The sequence below is a fragment of the Musca vetustissima genome, unplaced genomic scaffold (assembly GCF_032173495.1).
Source record: "Musca vetustissima isolate MV318-11 ecotype Yass unplaced genomic scaffold, APGP_CSIRO_Mvet_v1 utg9639, whole genome shotgun sequence".
In the NCBI taxonomy this organism is placed as follows: Eukaryota; Metazoa; Arthropoda; class Insecta; order Diptera; family Muscidae; genus Musca; species Musca vetustissima.
This window is the reverse complement of record NW_026887794.1, coordinates 758,837-775,747: the sequence shown is the minus strand read 5'-3', so window position 1 is coordinate 775,747 and position 16,911 is coordinate 758,837. Positions and strand designations below refer to the sequence as shown.

Below are 16,911 nucleotides of genomic sequence, written 5' to 3'. Positions count from 1 at the left end.
ATGCCATTGATTTTTTTTCTTGAAGCTGTTGTTGTTGTTTTTTTTCATATAAAACATAAGCACAAAACTTAATATTAACATAACTGAAAATTTGTAAAAGTTAAATTTCATGTTAAAATAAATGGGGCGAGATTGCACGTTGGCAACAACAAGAGCACAACAACAAAGATGAAATAACTACAACAATGCAGAATGAAGAAGAGCCGCATTTTTTTTATTTTTTGTCTTGTTGAGGACAATGATACATATTTTGGCCACTTTGGCTGAGAGTTTTTTTCGCTATGCTATCATTTTACATTAAAGGAGGTTGCCATGAGTTTCTTCTTTAGTTTTGGGAAAAGCCCTTAAGGCTTTAAACTGTAAATGTTGGCCATAATGTTGCTGTTAATGTTTAAGGCCAAAGGTGCCTTGTTGTCAGGCCAAACATAAGGTTCACATAACAAGTGCAGCACACCGACAACCAACCCAGCAGCCTGCCCTGGCTTGATGTAACCTTTCAAAGGAATCCTTATAATGGTGGACTGGCAAAAAACCATACACACAAGGGAGATTTTAACACTTCATCTTTAAGGTTGTGGCATTTTTTGTAGGTTACTTCTTGATTTCACACAAAAAAGTAAAGCAAAGTCAAGCAACAACAACAACAATAGCATCATAAATGTAAAAATCTTGTATTACTTTAGTTTGCGTAATACCTACAATCAAAAGGGAAAGGGTCCCCTTCATTCAATAATATACAATGAGAGATGAGATGATGTTGGCAGTTGGCTGGCTGGCTGGCAGGCCGTTCAATCGATCGGCTGGTGGATTTCTTGTATCGATTACATATCTATAAAGGTTTATATGTGTGTTTTCTCTGTATATTATTACGCAGCAAACAGCATGCGTTATAGAAGTGTGTTCATGAAGTGATGAAGTAACACAGCAACACACACACTCAGACCAATGGCTTTGAAAAAAATATAAGGTAGTAAACAACAAAGACATAGGGTCCGGTCCCTTAGCAAACCAACAATCAAGTCTCATGCATGGCACGCTATAATGAATTGCATTGCCACCACACAATGATCTCGAAAAAAAAACACAACAACATAGGGGGACCTACACAAGCCCTGTGCAATCAGAAAAAATAAAAACTAAGGCTAAATACACAGCCACGCACACACACATTTGCCTACTCCACAATAGTAGGCTAGCAATGTCAGAGATGAAAAAAAAAACACAAAACAAAATACTAATGAAGCATTAAGATTTCAATAAACTCACACACACACATTGAAAAAAAAAAAATAAATAAAAAACCTATATATCAATCTAACCAAATGATATTCTCAATGACGCATAACAAAAACAAGTGGGTTACCTTTAAGAAAATCGTTGTGTGTGATACCTTTTTTTCTCGAACAGATGGAGGGGGATTTTCTGTTTTGTTTTCATCTCCGATAATTCAACGAAACAAAAAATGAAATTGCACATATATATGTTAATTTAATACATTTAAATGTAAAGACAAAAAAAAAAAACACACTTCCAAAGAAACTGTATCAAACCACAGAAAAAATAATACTGAATTCAAAAAGTGATAATGTGGTTATATTAGCGCAGCAATGAAAGACTTAAGACACATACATTGTATATTTCTTAAGAAAATGGGATTTTTTTACACTCTGTGGTAAATAACCTGTACATCGGTTTTATCAAAAAATAAGTAAGAGTTTTTTATATTGAAAAATAATAATTTCTTGAGAAATCAAAAGACTTAGGACACAAACTTGATTAGGATTGAAAACATTTTCAAACATTGCATGATTGGGATAGAAATATAATTAGAGGAATTTTAGGTGATTTATAGAGGACTTTATAACCAGTAATCGGAGCTAAACAAAATTTTTTATATAAAATGAAATTAATTTAATTTAATAATCTCCCAAAAAATCTTCACTTAATAAAGAAAAAATCCCAAAATGACGTCCCTTAAAACCCTTCTTCGAGGTTATCAATTTAATTTTTGACAGTTTTTAAAAACAAACAATACAAAATCCAAAAAAAAAATCTCATAAAACTGTCTTCCTTTTGTATTAAGCCGACTTAAAAATTGCCTGTCCAAAATGGCAACTTTTTGAAGGGCTTTAAAATTGATGTCATGCATGTTGTCATTTTGAAATGGACGCCTACTTTGAAAGCCCTTCTGCCCAAAAAAACACCAAAACAAAACATGACACTTGACATCAAGGAAATGAAAGCATACAATACAAGTAACACAAAATTAAATTAAACGAAAAAGGGAGCAAAAAATAATGAAAAAACACGGCAACGGCACTTACCTTATCGCAGAAAACTTTAATTTGACAATAGCCTCGATGGAAGACTTGTGTGTCACGGGGATCTTCAAAGGTATCAATTTGTATGTGTAATGGGAGACCCTAAAAAATGGAAAAGAGAAGAAAAATAAAAATAATAATTAATTAAGGGATATAAAAAAGAAAAAAATTAAAAAATATAATATAAAATAATAAATAAATATATAAAAAAAATATTTAATTATTGTTTAAGGTTTAAATTTTATAATTAAAAAACTGTTTTTATGTTCAAACTTTAAAAAAGCTATTTTTTTTTGTTAAATATTGACATTAAATTAACTTTTCTTGCAACATTGCAACTTATTTTTATCTCATGAAATAATCTCTCAATTCTTATTTAACCAAGATCTATAATCTCACAGCTCTTGTGGGTATAAAAATCAACCCAATACTTTTTTTAAGTAGCAACTTCCGTTTGCTTTCAGCGAGATATGTATTAAACCTCAATCATAAATGTCGCCATTTGGCATTTGTTTGGAAAACATTGCAAAGCCAAATTGCAAAAAATGACAGAAATCAATAACGAAGAAAAAAGCAATAATAATTGGAATTAGAGCAATCAATTAAAATTGTCTCGAAAAACGTTTGCATATTAAATATTTGGAAATCGATAAACGCCACTATTTGACATGAGACAATAAAAAAGTAGGGTAATGGAAATGCTAGTGACATTTATAAAATTAAAAAAAATAAGAATGTGACGAATGTTAAATTCTTATTACAAATGATTATTTAGTTATAATTTGTATAAATTAAATGACTTAAGACACAATCATCAAAACTTTAGTAATGCTTTATTTTATAAAAGACTCCTAAAGTAAAGATGCTGCTGATTTGTTTAGAGAAGACAAATTTATCTGAGGAAACATTTTTTATCCCACTCTCTCTCTTTCTCTCTCTCTAAGAGAAGGAAGCATGGGCGAATATCTCAAGATTTTATTCATTATCACAGTTTGGAACAAAGATTTGAAATGAGAGAATAAGAAAAAATACAATAGTTCTCTCGAACCAGATACAGTTAACTGACTCTCTTAGCTTTGCAAAACACCAATAAATATAACGGCGAGCTCACACATAGAAGAGAGAGTCCGTGATATAAATTTAAAAGACTTAAGACACACACTTTATTTAAAAGCTTAATTATTTAATTGGAATTGCCATGAAAATACGAGAGAAAGAGAGAGAGAGAGAGAGAGAAGAGAGAGAGATGTTTTCTGTTATCATAGGAGTTAAAGAAGATTTAAGAAACTTAAGTTATTACGATCACATATTATAAATGAAAATAATAATGTCTTGGGAAAATAATAAAATGTGAATTCAAAAGACTTAAGACAAAAACATTATTTTTATTTATATTAAGAAAAGAGAGTGAGAGAGAAATAATATAGACAAGGGCTAAGTTTCGGTAACAATTATTTAAATAAATGAATTCCAATATTTCTCAATGACATTGTGTAGGAGATCTAACTAGAAAAATCGAATAAAAATTAATATTAGTTTAAAACTTGGACCACCTTCTGTTTATTTGAATAGTTTTACGATTTTTCTTTTTGTTTTTTTTTTTTTCAATTTGTCACTGTTTTTCGTGTGGCCCACTTTAAGCACCATTTATTTGTAGATATTGCACATGTATTATTAACGCCTTCATGGCAAACAATATACATTAAATTGCCAACATAAATCATTAAGCAAAAGGAAAAACTGTTGTCGTTGTTTAATTTATGAAAAGAAGCAGAAAAAACAACAACAACAAACAAGAATCAAAGAAATAATAATAACTGTCCAGGCAATTTCGTGGTGGTGGTATTACTTCAGGCGTTTGTTGTACGTTTCTTTGCAAGCTTACAGGCTCTTTACCGATCTTGTCATAAAACTAAGCATACGAAAAAAAATAAATAAAAAAGGCGTTGTTGTAACCTGATCGAAGAAGTGTTAAACTACATGATATTTGGCGCGCTAAGCTTTCTATTATATTTCATGGGGTTGGGAACTTATAAACAATATCTCACGCATTTTTTTTTTTTTTTTGGTTTGAAGATCTAAGGCAACAACAGTTTTTTGCGTTGGTTTCTTTCTCAAAGCCTTTTGACCATAGCTTAACCTAAAAGGAAAATCATGTGTTTGTCTGATTGAGTGCGAGTATCTGTGTGTGTATTTTGTTTTAAAGGAAACAACCAACAACGGCTTAAACATGTTTTGCTATTATTTGCTGCCGCATCTGTCAATAAAATATCGATTTAACATTTGCCTTAACATCATGTCGCACATGAAAAGCATAAAATGTGTTGTTTGTTTGTAAAGCAACGTTTAACAGCATACAGGCATGCAGCCAGCCTGGTCAGTCCAAGGCATCCCAGGCCAGCAACAATCACTTTGGGGTGTTTGTTGTTCATTCACTCCTTTTTGCCATAATATTTTCACGCATCGTAAAAAAATGGACAAAAGCGACACTCTGCAATAACAACAAAATTAAATCAACTTGGCCGTGTGATGTTGTTTTTGTTGTTGCTGTTACTGCTATGCTGCCATAACAAACACGACATTAAGAAATGAAAAAATAAAAAAACGAGTCTACTCTTGAAAAATTTTAATAAATTTCCAATACATTTTATTTCTTAACAGCTAAACAACAACAACAACAGCAACATAAAAACCAAAAACAAATGCAATCTGTCATGTATATATGACGCATGACGTTACAAATGGACGGGGAGACAGACATTATGCGGACATAAAATCAAATGGACAGACATGCTATGGGATATATATGTAAATATATTAATGATATTAACCAAAAAAAAGTGTTGCGTCTGTCCAGCCTTACTTGTTGTTAGTTTTGCATGTCTTTGTTACATTTTAGCCACGACAATATAATCATGTCTACCATAAGAGCATTGAACAACAACCACAACACCACGACAAAAGATGAAATAAATTGAGAATTAAAGTGAATACAAAAAAAAAACGAATAAACTTCGAAAACAAAAAATTATTATTAATGACTTATCAAGTGGGCGCTTTGCATGTTGCAATACAAAATATAGACACACACACGCGTACGCACATACATACATGCATACAAACATGCTGATCAAAAGATAGAAAGATGAACCAGCCAAAGCCAGCAAGACAACCAACACCTTGTTGTAATGAATGAAGGGGAAGATCTCATCGAAGTTATAACCATTTTTTAGCAGGTGACAAAATTCAGAGCAATTCAGAGCATGGCTGGTGGGTAAAGTGAAATTCACAACGAAAAATGAAATATAAATTAAAGTCCATAACTATGGATGATGCCTGATTTGTTAGGCCGTATTGGTAAATGGTCATATTTTTCTTTGTCTGTCTGTCCATCTGTGTGTGCCAATGCATGAATTTGATATCGTACACATTGCAGGATTGGGTGGAGGCAGAGCAACAGGGACAGCAAAAGTTGATTTTATTATTATTAGTATTGTTATTGGGAATATTTGTTGTGTGCTGCTTTAGTTTTGTGCTGCATGCAACATTTGTTAGTTGTTTATGTTGCAGCAAAATGTATTTTTTAATTAAGATAACAACCATTCATGGTGTTTGTTGTCATATTGGCTGGCTGACTGTGATGTCTGGCCGGGCCATAACTTATAACGTTGTATCGTTCTTCGTGTTTCCTCTTTTTTAAAAGATTTTTATTTTATTTTTAATTTTCAGTATCATTGGTGTTACAGGTGTTTCCATACACATGTTACACACAGACACACTTACACATGTGTTGTCCCATATGTAGATAAATTGTTTCATTTTTTTTTATAAAATCGGTGAGAAAAAATTCAGTATTGTAATAAAAAAGGAATCCCTTGTCAATGTCTGCTTAGAATCTTTGTTGGGTTTATCGTCTTAAATCACTTGATTTTCGTTTGACATTTATTACAAAGGAAAAAGAGAACCCTTGGCGATTTGAAAATTGGAAATTGTCATTGTCACTTGTTCCCAAATGGTTTTAAGAAATCACTGAGAATGACTTTTTAAATTAAAAGATTTTCTACCTGTGTTTATTGTGTTCGGCACTTGTGTAATGAGAAGATTTTAGGGGAGGGTTGTTCCTTTTTTCTTTTATTTGCGTTTCATATAATTGGAAAATATGATTTTTATAATTATTTTTTATTATTATGAATTGATTGTAATAAAGGAAAATTTATTGTCCAGTGAATTTCAAGGCAACCCGAATTTGAGCAATGTATTAATGTCATATTAAATTATGTTCTAATGGGGAAGGACTTGAAGAAGTGCCGACTTGATTTTGAAATATTTTAAGAGATAATATATGGAGGACAAATATTAAAACAAAAGGGATGGAAATTAAAAAAGTAACCTTTCTATGTATATAGGGCTTAACTTCAGAAATACCGATTTGAAATATATTAAAGGATAGTATTCGAATTTAATACAAATATTAATAAAATGAGTGGGTCCATTTCTATTAATAGGGACAAAATTGACATAAAATAGTCAATGATTTTAAAACCCTATAAGAAATATTGTATGGATTTAATAATCTATATAGCCAATGAATATGTTTACTTTAAAAATATCTAAAATTGGTAGTCAATTTTCTTCCAATTGTTTGGTGTAATTAATATGGATGTAATTTGTTGTTACAATAATGAAAGTGAACTATTTTAAGATTTTAATTGATCGAATTAGCAACAATAAATTGTCGTTCATTTCACTTTTCTATTACATATTACAAATGTAATTAATAATAAATAGATTTTTAATCACTTAGTTACAAAAAAGCTCTGACTCATAACATATTTATTTTTTTACAACTGACAGCTCGGCGTTTTGTTTCCATATGAAAACAAATTGTTTTCAAAACCTATTATTACACACCAAGAAAAATATATTATTAACTTTATGAACCTCCTCGGGATATATTTTATGAATAATTTACTGTCAAACCATAAGACATCTAATTGGTTATTAATGAATAAATAATGAAAATGTTAAGTTTTTTGTTAAACTCTAGATATTGAAATCTGTACATGTTTGAGGGTGATTTTCCAAGAATATTTTTTTTCTCGCAATGACAAGTTGATCAATCAATCTTAAAGAATGTAATTAACATAGGCAATAATATGGTATTTGTAATTTTGTAAAGGAGGGGGAGGTGGGCGAGATATTAAAAAAAATCCACTATTTTTTTTTTAATAAAATTTTTTTTTTTAATTTTTAATAAAAAAAAAAAAAAAAACATTTCCAACATTTTATATATTCCTGTTTGTGTCTTAAGTCTTTTATGAGCTAGGATTTTTTTAATTTTTTTTAGTAATTTAGTAATTAATTATTTATATGTAATATTTGAATTAATGTACATACGTTATTAAAAAAATTTTGACTTACCTTAACACCTTTCTGACTGCTAAAATCTGTACTTAAACATTGCACGGCTATATTAATCTGTAAAAAAACAAACAAAAAATGCACATTATTAGAAAATAATATTTACAACAAAAATAAATGGCCATAATGGCAGACAGAAAAAAATCATAAGGAAATCATAAATCGAAATTATAAAGAAGAAGCACAAGAGTTCAATAATAAAAACCAACAATATTGCAAATCAAAGCATATTGGCAATTGCCTAGATGCAGTTATGTATTTGGCAGCAACATTTGTCATTGGCTATTAATTGCCATAAGATTTGAGCAAAAGGAAAAATAATGCTTAGAAAGAAGCAGCAGAAAAAAACCAAACAACACTTAAATAAACCAACTACATGGGCTTTAAAGTTTTGCTACTTGACCATTATGGTGATGATGACCGCTGCACAGCAGCAACAACCATTAGCAGCATAGATATATGTTTTTGTTGTTGTTTCTTCTAAGCAAACATTACAATAAATCTTTGACTGAAGAAAAAAAACAACAACAACAAACTACAGACACTCCATTGGAGTGCTGGCCAATGGAGTCGAATCAGAAGATGCCAAACGGTCAACGGGCCAAACATTTAATTTTTATTTAATATCATTGTAACGCACATCATCATCATGGACTTAAGTATGCGAGCAACTTCAATTATACAACTTGTTAAGTGCTTGTTTGCTTTGCTTGACGGCCGGGCTGACTGGCCGGCTGATGATGACGCTGCCAAGCAGGCCGCTAATGCCATAGTTATTGCTGCTGTTTTTTGTTTTGTTTATTTGATTATTGTGCGTATATTGTGTGAGTGTGTGTATGTTTGAGCTTGACTTGTAGACTTTTTGTAATTGTTTTGTATGTTTTTTTTTTAAATTTTTTTGATTTTTTTGGTTTCAATGGAAATGTGTTTAAAACAATTTCGAGAATGCCATTGCAAAATAAAAATGAGACAAACACACACTCGAACACACATGTGTGTAAGTGTGGACATACAGTTACGCACAATTCATTTACAAAAGGGGCAATCTAAAGGAAAATCCATCATCATCAACAACATCAACGGATGCTGTGTTACAGCTGCTGCTGGTGTTTGGTGCTTGAAACAAAAACAAAAAACGCATAATCACTGTGCTAACATTTGAGCCATGCAGCCAGCCAACACACATTTTGGTTTGGAGAGCGTCAACCATTTTTAATGGCAAAGTGCAATAATGCACAACATACACACCATACATCCATCCAACCTACCGTCCATCCATCCAACGAACCAACCAAAACAGCCACTAGCGTTTAATGGGAATTAATTAGCGAACACAGGCTTTACCAAATAAAGCTTAGGGCAGAGCCACCATTCACTCACTCGATTGCACAGGCGGCTGCTGTACGTCATTCGTCGGTGCTGCTGCTGCTTTACATGGCCATCATCAACAACAAAAACAACAGCAGTAGTAGTAAGCCCCACAACAAACAAAAGAAGCTTCATCTCAGCATGGCACAGACACTTAGACATGATGTTTCAAAGACAATAACGAAACCTCAAATACCCTGCAACCTGCAGAGTGCCATGGCACCTTACAATTGCCGCAAAACACCACCACAACAACAACATCCAAATAATATTATGATGATTTTTGCCATCTTTCTTTCTTTCTTTCTTTTGGGGGTTTCCATATTTTGCTGAGATTTGCAGCCGTCATTTTGTTTTAAAGACAAAAGACTTTTTTCTTGTGTAAAGGAGGAGGGGTAGGTTGATTATGCTGGCTGGTAAATGTGACATTATCGTTAAAACTTAGCTGGCACATGTAGCGGACCATCACAACTGGCAAGGTGGATTTTTATTTAACCGACAATTTGTAAATGAATTTCACAGACATTTAAGCATGTGCGCTCGCACACACACACACATAGACTTTGCCATCATAACATTAACTCAAACATTTTAAACAACACCATAAATGTATTTGGCAATTTTAAACATTTTTTCCACAAAACACCACAACAATGTCTAAGGCTGGCTTTAGCAGCAATGGGGAAAATATATCTTATTATTTGTTACTTTGACTAAGCAAAAAGGAAATTAATTAAGTAGAGGTTGAATTGTGGCTTGGCCGCACGCAGTATGCAAGCACAGTACAGTAAAGCAAAAAACGCACAGTTACATAGCCATAATAAGGATACAAACAGCCATACACAATCCAAGTCCAAGACGACAAACGCTATTATGGTCTTCTAACAGATGACAATGGCAGAAGCTATGTAAAATGTTTGACTTTATATGCTGGCAAGGAAAAGCAATTACAAAAACAAAAAAGAAAAAACAACAACAAGACAGTACGTGCCACACCTGCCTGCCTGGACTTAGCTTAGCTTTCAAAGATATGCTTTATTTGATTTTGTAAGCTCATCAGATTTTTTTCTTTTTCTTTGTAGTTATAAGGAAGTTTTGAGTCTTTATTAAATTGCAATTTTGTTTCCTCTTCATCTCCTTCGTTTGCTTGATCTTTTCTCTTATGGTCTTAGACAGGCTAATTGTTAACATATCTTTGGTGTAGGCATAGCTAATTTGTCAAGGGAATTCTTCTATAAATTCCATGCTTTCAAAGTCTGCAGAAACTGTAGAATGAATATCAAGCCATAAGGAATGTTAAGCAGAAGAAGTAGAAAATATATTATGGGCCTTATATGGTGATGAGGAGTTTGCTGCTTAAGTCTTTTGTTTGAGGGAATTTCAAATAAAATATTTAAATTAGGTTTTCTATTTAAATAATTAATATAAAAAACAAAGAATCTTTTTAAATTATTGAGAAGAAAAATAGAGATAAAAATAACTGCAATTGAATATTCGATTCCAATTTAGAGAGAGAATTTAGAATAGCTTAGAAGTAACACGTAGTATAATATGCACAGAATGTTGATTAGAATTCCTTATCATTTGAAATTATTGGAATAAGAGGAGACTTTGTATTCTTCTTGGGTTAATTCAGTACAAAGGCAAAGTATTAAACATTTTAAAAATATAGCTACAAAACGAAAGACTTAAGCAACGAACATCTAACTGTTATTTTAACCTAGAAATGCATGCATGGAACTGTGTGAGGTTTTTCTTAAATATTTTAGATGTGGTATTTGCTGGCAATTTATTTTTGTATAAACATTAATTAATTTAATATGTTGCCAAGATATTATTTTCCCCCCTTGCCTAATACTGAAAAAAAATAAAACTCTCTTTTTAATTTCAAAATGTGTCGAGTTCTCTTTCCTCTCGCCCATAATAAAATATACTTTCCAAAATGCATAAACCCATTTGAAACAAAAACAAAAGACTTAAGCAACAAACATAAACAACACATTAACAATTTTAGAACAGTACTTTGTTTGTTGTTCTGCTGTTTGTGTGTTATTTTTCACTTCTCAAAAAACAACAACAAAAATAAACTACATATTTAATTATATTATTCAAATTGAAATATTACTTTTTTCAACAAAACAAGTGTCATAATTGACCTGATAGTTTGTAAACAACAGCCAGACGGCGAATAGCAAAAAAATCACTAACAACAATATCATTTGTCGTTATTGTTGTTGTTGCTGTACGATTTTTTTCTTCTAATAATATTTCAATATTTTATGGAAATTTTTGTTCGTTAGTTATTTAGCACATTTGCAATAAATTTTAATACTTTAATAAGCCTCTTTTTTTGTTGGACACAATATAACTGGCAAGAGTTGACCGACCAATGGAACGATCGACTGCGGCAAACACTAACAATGACGAAACTATGAAATGCCTGGCTGGCCAGCCATTGAAGTCGGTAGTCAGTAGCTTCGTGTGGTTGTTTGGGGGAAAGGAAATGCATAAAGAAACTATTCACTCTAAGATAAGATAGAAGCAGACAGACAGACTGAAACGATATAAACAGATTTGAAATACAAAAAATAGAAGAAAAAACATTTTGTGCATTGGCTGGCTGACATAATGGTAATAGAATGCATTTGCAATAAAACTATAACTGTGGCAGTCAGTTGTTGTTGTGGTTGCTCTGACAAAATGTAAAACTACAAATGTTGGAGTTGAATGTCAGTTTGTGATGAAAAAAACAAACAACAACAACAAAATATACTAAATGTGATTTATTAACAAAAATCTTTACTACAATACCACCAAATGAAAACGAACCATCTATCTAGTCCGCATGGTTTGGGATTTATTTTTGCAAGGAGTTTTTTTTTATCGAGTAAATATGTGTTTTTTTATAACCCCGCATTAGGTGTATTGGTGACCATTGTATAGTTAATATAATAAAATGACCAATTGCATGTGTGTGATATTGACGTTATTTTTTTTTTTTGCAAGCTTTTTGAGATTTGCACAGGAAATTGCAAATGATTTAATTGCATTGCATTGTTTTTGTTGCTGTTGAAACTAAACTTAAAAAAAACATTTCAATATAATTTCAATTAAAATTACAACAACATTGCTTGGAATGTATAATAAATTAAAAAATAAAAAAAATATTTTTTTATTTTTCATTCTAATTCTACTTTTAAATATTTGTTTATATTAGAAAAAATTAATAATGTCGAGCTTTCAAATTAATTAACATAACAAATCATTTGGATTTAGTAAACAAAGTAGTGCCAGCCAGCCTTATCAATAACAAATCCAAGTAACTTAATCAAAATTATACGACGTATTAATCACAGAAACAATGTAGTCTTAATGTCTCGCCGGGTGACATTCATTTGAAATTCCAGGCTACTACTCTATGGATAATTTCTTTATTGGCCATTCCAATTGTTTTTTTTCTTCTTTTTGTAAATCTTAATAATATAACGATTTACATAACATGGCTAAATGTGCCATTGCCTGAATCAGTAACCGAGTAAATGAGTCAGACATCACTTATGTCTTTAAATTGCTTTGCTCTGTGTATTATTTATTTCAATTTATGCGATAATTTTTATGCAGTTTTATGTTAAAAGCTTTAAGGCAGGCAAGCAACAAAAACAAAACAAAAAAGGAATTAAAAAAAGAAACAGACACAACGTGAAAATGCCAATGGCCAACTGGACGACAGCCCAGACAAGTGCGTGAGGTGCTAATTGCCAAAGTAATAACAATAATGCGAGACACATTAGTATTAATGATTACGTCAACCACACAATACGACGACGACCACCATTTTGACTCACTATTATGGCCAGAAAGATAGAGTTTTGCTAACTGTTTCTTTTTGGCTTTTAGTACAGTTGGGTGTCGTATGGCATTCATTTGTTTCTCGTCGTGAGTGCGTGTGTTTTCTGTTTAATTTGTTTGTCATATTAATTTTCCAATGGCGTACATATTTAAGTGTCAGTGTAAAAGAAGCAAAACAGCCAAAACGCAATGTTGCTGTAAACGTTTTCTAATTGGCTGAAATCATATACAAAATGAAAACGCCTATTTTTTACGTTTTGTATTTTCTGTTAGAGGGGTATAGTTGACAAATTTCCATTAAATCTTAGTATTTATGCGTGTAAAATGAAGCGATATGTATTTGCAATAAAATTCAAATTGAAATCATTTGAATAATTTAGGAGTTCACTGATTTTATTTGCGATTGGTGAAAAAGCTGTTATTATACTTTGTTTCGTATAACATTCCCATAAAATATGTGATGTTATGGTTTTAAAATTAGTTGATTTTCTCTGCAGGGACAAAAAAATATAATTCAAAGAAAGTTTGTTTAAGTCTTTAGTTTTGTTCAAAAACAAAAAAAAAAATTTCCAAAATGTGAATTTAATTTGAAATATAGATGGCGTTTTTGGGCTTGGATGAGATAAAAAAAGTTGGAAAAGAAGATTGATCAGAAAAATATTTTTTGATATATACTTTTATCAAAAGAAATTAAAAAAAAATAGCCAAGAGATAAAATGTTTTCAAGAAAGTAATTTTTCATTGACAGTTTGTCGCTTAAGTCTTTATATGTGCATACATTTTTAACAAATACAATCGTATGCCGAGATTGGATATAGAAAATGTATATATGTATTATCTTCTTAAGTCTTTTGTTAGTTCCCTATACAATTCATATGTAGATGGAGCTTTAGCATATTAGATACTCTCAATAATTCAATGCTTCAAATAAAATAAATAATTTTTCCTACAGTATCTTCTCTGGCATGTAAAAGGGATGGGAAAAAATAAAAACATTAAATTTTCTATGAAAATAGTTTGTTTCTTAAGTCTTTCGTTATTTGAATCGTTTCTCAAATACATTTTAATGAACTCTTCATACAAAATGGGAGAGAGGGGGAGAGAGAGGGACTTCTCATGTATAGATGGAGTTTCAATATTCGTGTATCTATCCCCCTCTCTCTCTCTCTCTCTCTCTTTCTCTTGTGATATTCATCTATTTCAGTCATGGATAAATAATTTTATCCGTTTTGAGGATCTCTTATTTATGATCTAGGCTATTTTTAAACATATTTTCACCATAAATAGAACTAACTATACATTTAAAAAAATGTTCAGTAATCCTTCTATAATTAAATTTGTCTTTTATATGGCTCCCTCTCTCTATCTATATCTCTTTGCTTCTTCAAAGCCACCATCCCCACCATAAAAATTATTCTTTACGCATTAACAAATGTGCTACACTTTAAATATGAATACAAATTACCTTTAATAATTTGTATTAAGCTTATAGTTATGATGCCACAATCGTATAACATAATTTTTCAGATTTTCTTTTAAACAAGAAAAAACTCCAGTCAAAGGAGAGAAAAAATACAAAGAAATGATTTCGTTGAAATGTACGGCATATTTCAATGCCACATTAAAGTATTATGATTACAAAATGCAACAACTTAAAAAATTCAAATAGTAGAATAAATTTCGAAGAGAATGCAAAATGGCTCAAGGAGGATGGTGGTGCATGCCAGGTGCTGCCATTGTAGGCATTAGCAATTCCTAAACAATATTTCATGTTGCAGTTCGTTTCTGGATCTGCGTTTGTTCTGCAAAATCGAAGTGTATTAGGCCACCTTTAAGATTGTGGCATACAACCTGAGGCCTTTCAGCAAGAAAGGTGCACAGCAGAAAAAAAGCATTTCCATATGAATACAATTTTCCAGTTAATGGTGGTAGGCACTTATTTTCTTGGCTTGGACTATAACATGGGCGGCTGCCTGCTATAGATAGTCATGTAATTTTCATCAACGGAAATTGAGATATTTTTCATAAGTTATGCACGCTAACAAAACGAAAACAAAAAAATGTTAAAGCTCATAGAGGCAATCAGCCAGACAGAGTCTGTGAGACGACAACACCTTATGCTCATTGGCTAAAGTTAGGTTCCCTTATTTTTCATTCAGCTACTGAATGCTTTTTTGCAATTAAGCTTGATTAGCTTTAATCGCTTGCTGATATTTATGTGTTTTCATTAACATTATGTATTTTGTTGTTGTTGTTGTGCGGTGTTGCCGCTTCCTTTGTGAACGCTGAACAATGAATGGCTGTGAAACAGAAGGCCTCTCTGAAATCTGGGACTCAACCGCCAGAGAGGATGTAACATTTAGCTTATGAAATGGCCACGTAATACAGTGGAAATATGTTAAACTAAATTACAACATCAAGGAAATTATTCAATAACTTTTAAGCAAAGCATTAACAGATTTCTCAGGCCGCTGGGAGGGGAAAAGAGTCTTGAACTTCATTTTGGTTATATTTTTTAAATAAAAAATGAGATAAGAAAAAAATGTGTAGACTTACCTTGGCGGAACTTTCCAAAGGATTCCAATAGACTGCTATGGCATTGTGGGAGACTTCTTCAATACAACCAGCTAAACCAACTGAATTCTTGGTATCTATGGGAAAAAATACAAAAATGTATTTATTAAAAAAATCCAAAAAAGTAAAGAATGTTTATGATTGGGTCATTTGTCATCTTTACCACATATGCATGCATACACATGCATACGATGATAATACGCTGTTGTTCTTTTACAACTATATACAAATAAATAAATTTATGCTTAAAACATATTAGCAATTACTTATCACAATGTAAAAATCTTTCTTTCCTTGTGAGAAGTTACAATGAGGATGGTGGTAATGGCGACAACACTGCTAAAAAGTGGTTGGTTAGGGATGTCGTTGGGGAAATTAATAAAATCTATTATATGGAGATTTTTTATAAAAACAACATAGGGGAATTTAGAATTTAAATTTAAACAATTAAAATATTAATCTCAGAGTCATGATTTTAACACCCAAAAAATTGGCCTCAGTTTTTCGAAATATCCATTTTTAAAAAATTTCCTATCAAAATCGAGGTATTTGATATATGTGGTACTCTAAAGTGTTAAAGTAGAATTAACAATTTATAATTATGTGACATTTTGGAAACGAAAAAAAAAGAAATTTTTAAATAAAAGAATATCGAGATTTAAATCCTTGATCAGGTGAATATGGCTAAATCTTACGTTTGCTTGGAAATAATCATCAAATCTAAGTTTTTGTTTTTCTTGTTATAAATCCTACCGGCATCTCTTCTGATTACTCTTTTGTGTTGGCTCCTTTTTTTGTTGTATGATTTTTTCCAATTAGCCAAACCAACGAAGAATTGGCCGATTGCAGGTGATTGCCAATGAATTGTACTCCCCTTTGTGATGCAAAAAGAAAAAAATACTATACCCCAATGCAATGATGTTGCTAACATATGAGAGTCTGAGTGTGTGTGTCTGGTGTGCCTTTGTATCAAGTTAAGGCCTTTAATTTTTTTATCAGCCATGAAATCTTTGTTATAATGGCCCGTTGGCCATTGCCCGCAACAAATTCATTCGATGCGTATTCAATAAAATTACAAAACTTACAATGATCTTCAATAACCAAACAGCCAGACGACAATGCGACGATGACGGCGATCACGACGACAAGCGTCAGTTTGCCACTCAGCCATGGAGGCAAAACATAATCACTGAGACTTGGGCATACATGGGCACATAGGCATATATGTTGCTGGCCAAATGATAAGCATCATTGGTTTTTTGTAAAGAAAACGAAAAAAAACTAAAACTACAACAATATTCAATATGACACTTGTTGTAGAAATAAAGATTTTATTTCCCAGTGTATTGTGAGAGAGCGACACTGAGGGACATAATCC

General features: G+C 31.6%; 1 protein-coding gene across 4 annotated transcripts in view; it reads right to left on the bottom strand.

The window, feature by feature from the left end:
- LOC133335508 (protein grainyhead) overlaps positions 1-16,911 on the bottom strand; it is a 161,555-nt gene that overhangs the window by 10,151 nt on the left and 134,493 nt on the right. For all 4 annotated transcript variants that reach the window (XM_061543784.1, XM_061543786.1, XM_061543785.1 and 1 more), the window contains 3 exons: positions 15,516-15,610; positions 7,743-7,799; positions 2,325-2,423 (listed from right to left, as the gene is read on the bottom strand). In XM_061543784.1, the coding sequence (XP_061399768.1) occupies positions 2,325-2,423; positions 7,743-7,799; positions 15,516-15,610 (251 nt within the window). The remainder of the gene's footprint in view (positions 1-2,324; positions 2,424-7,742; positions 7,800-15,515; positions 15,611-16,911) is intronic.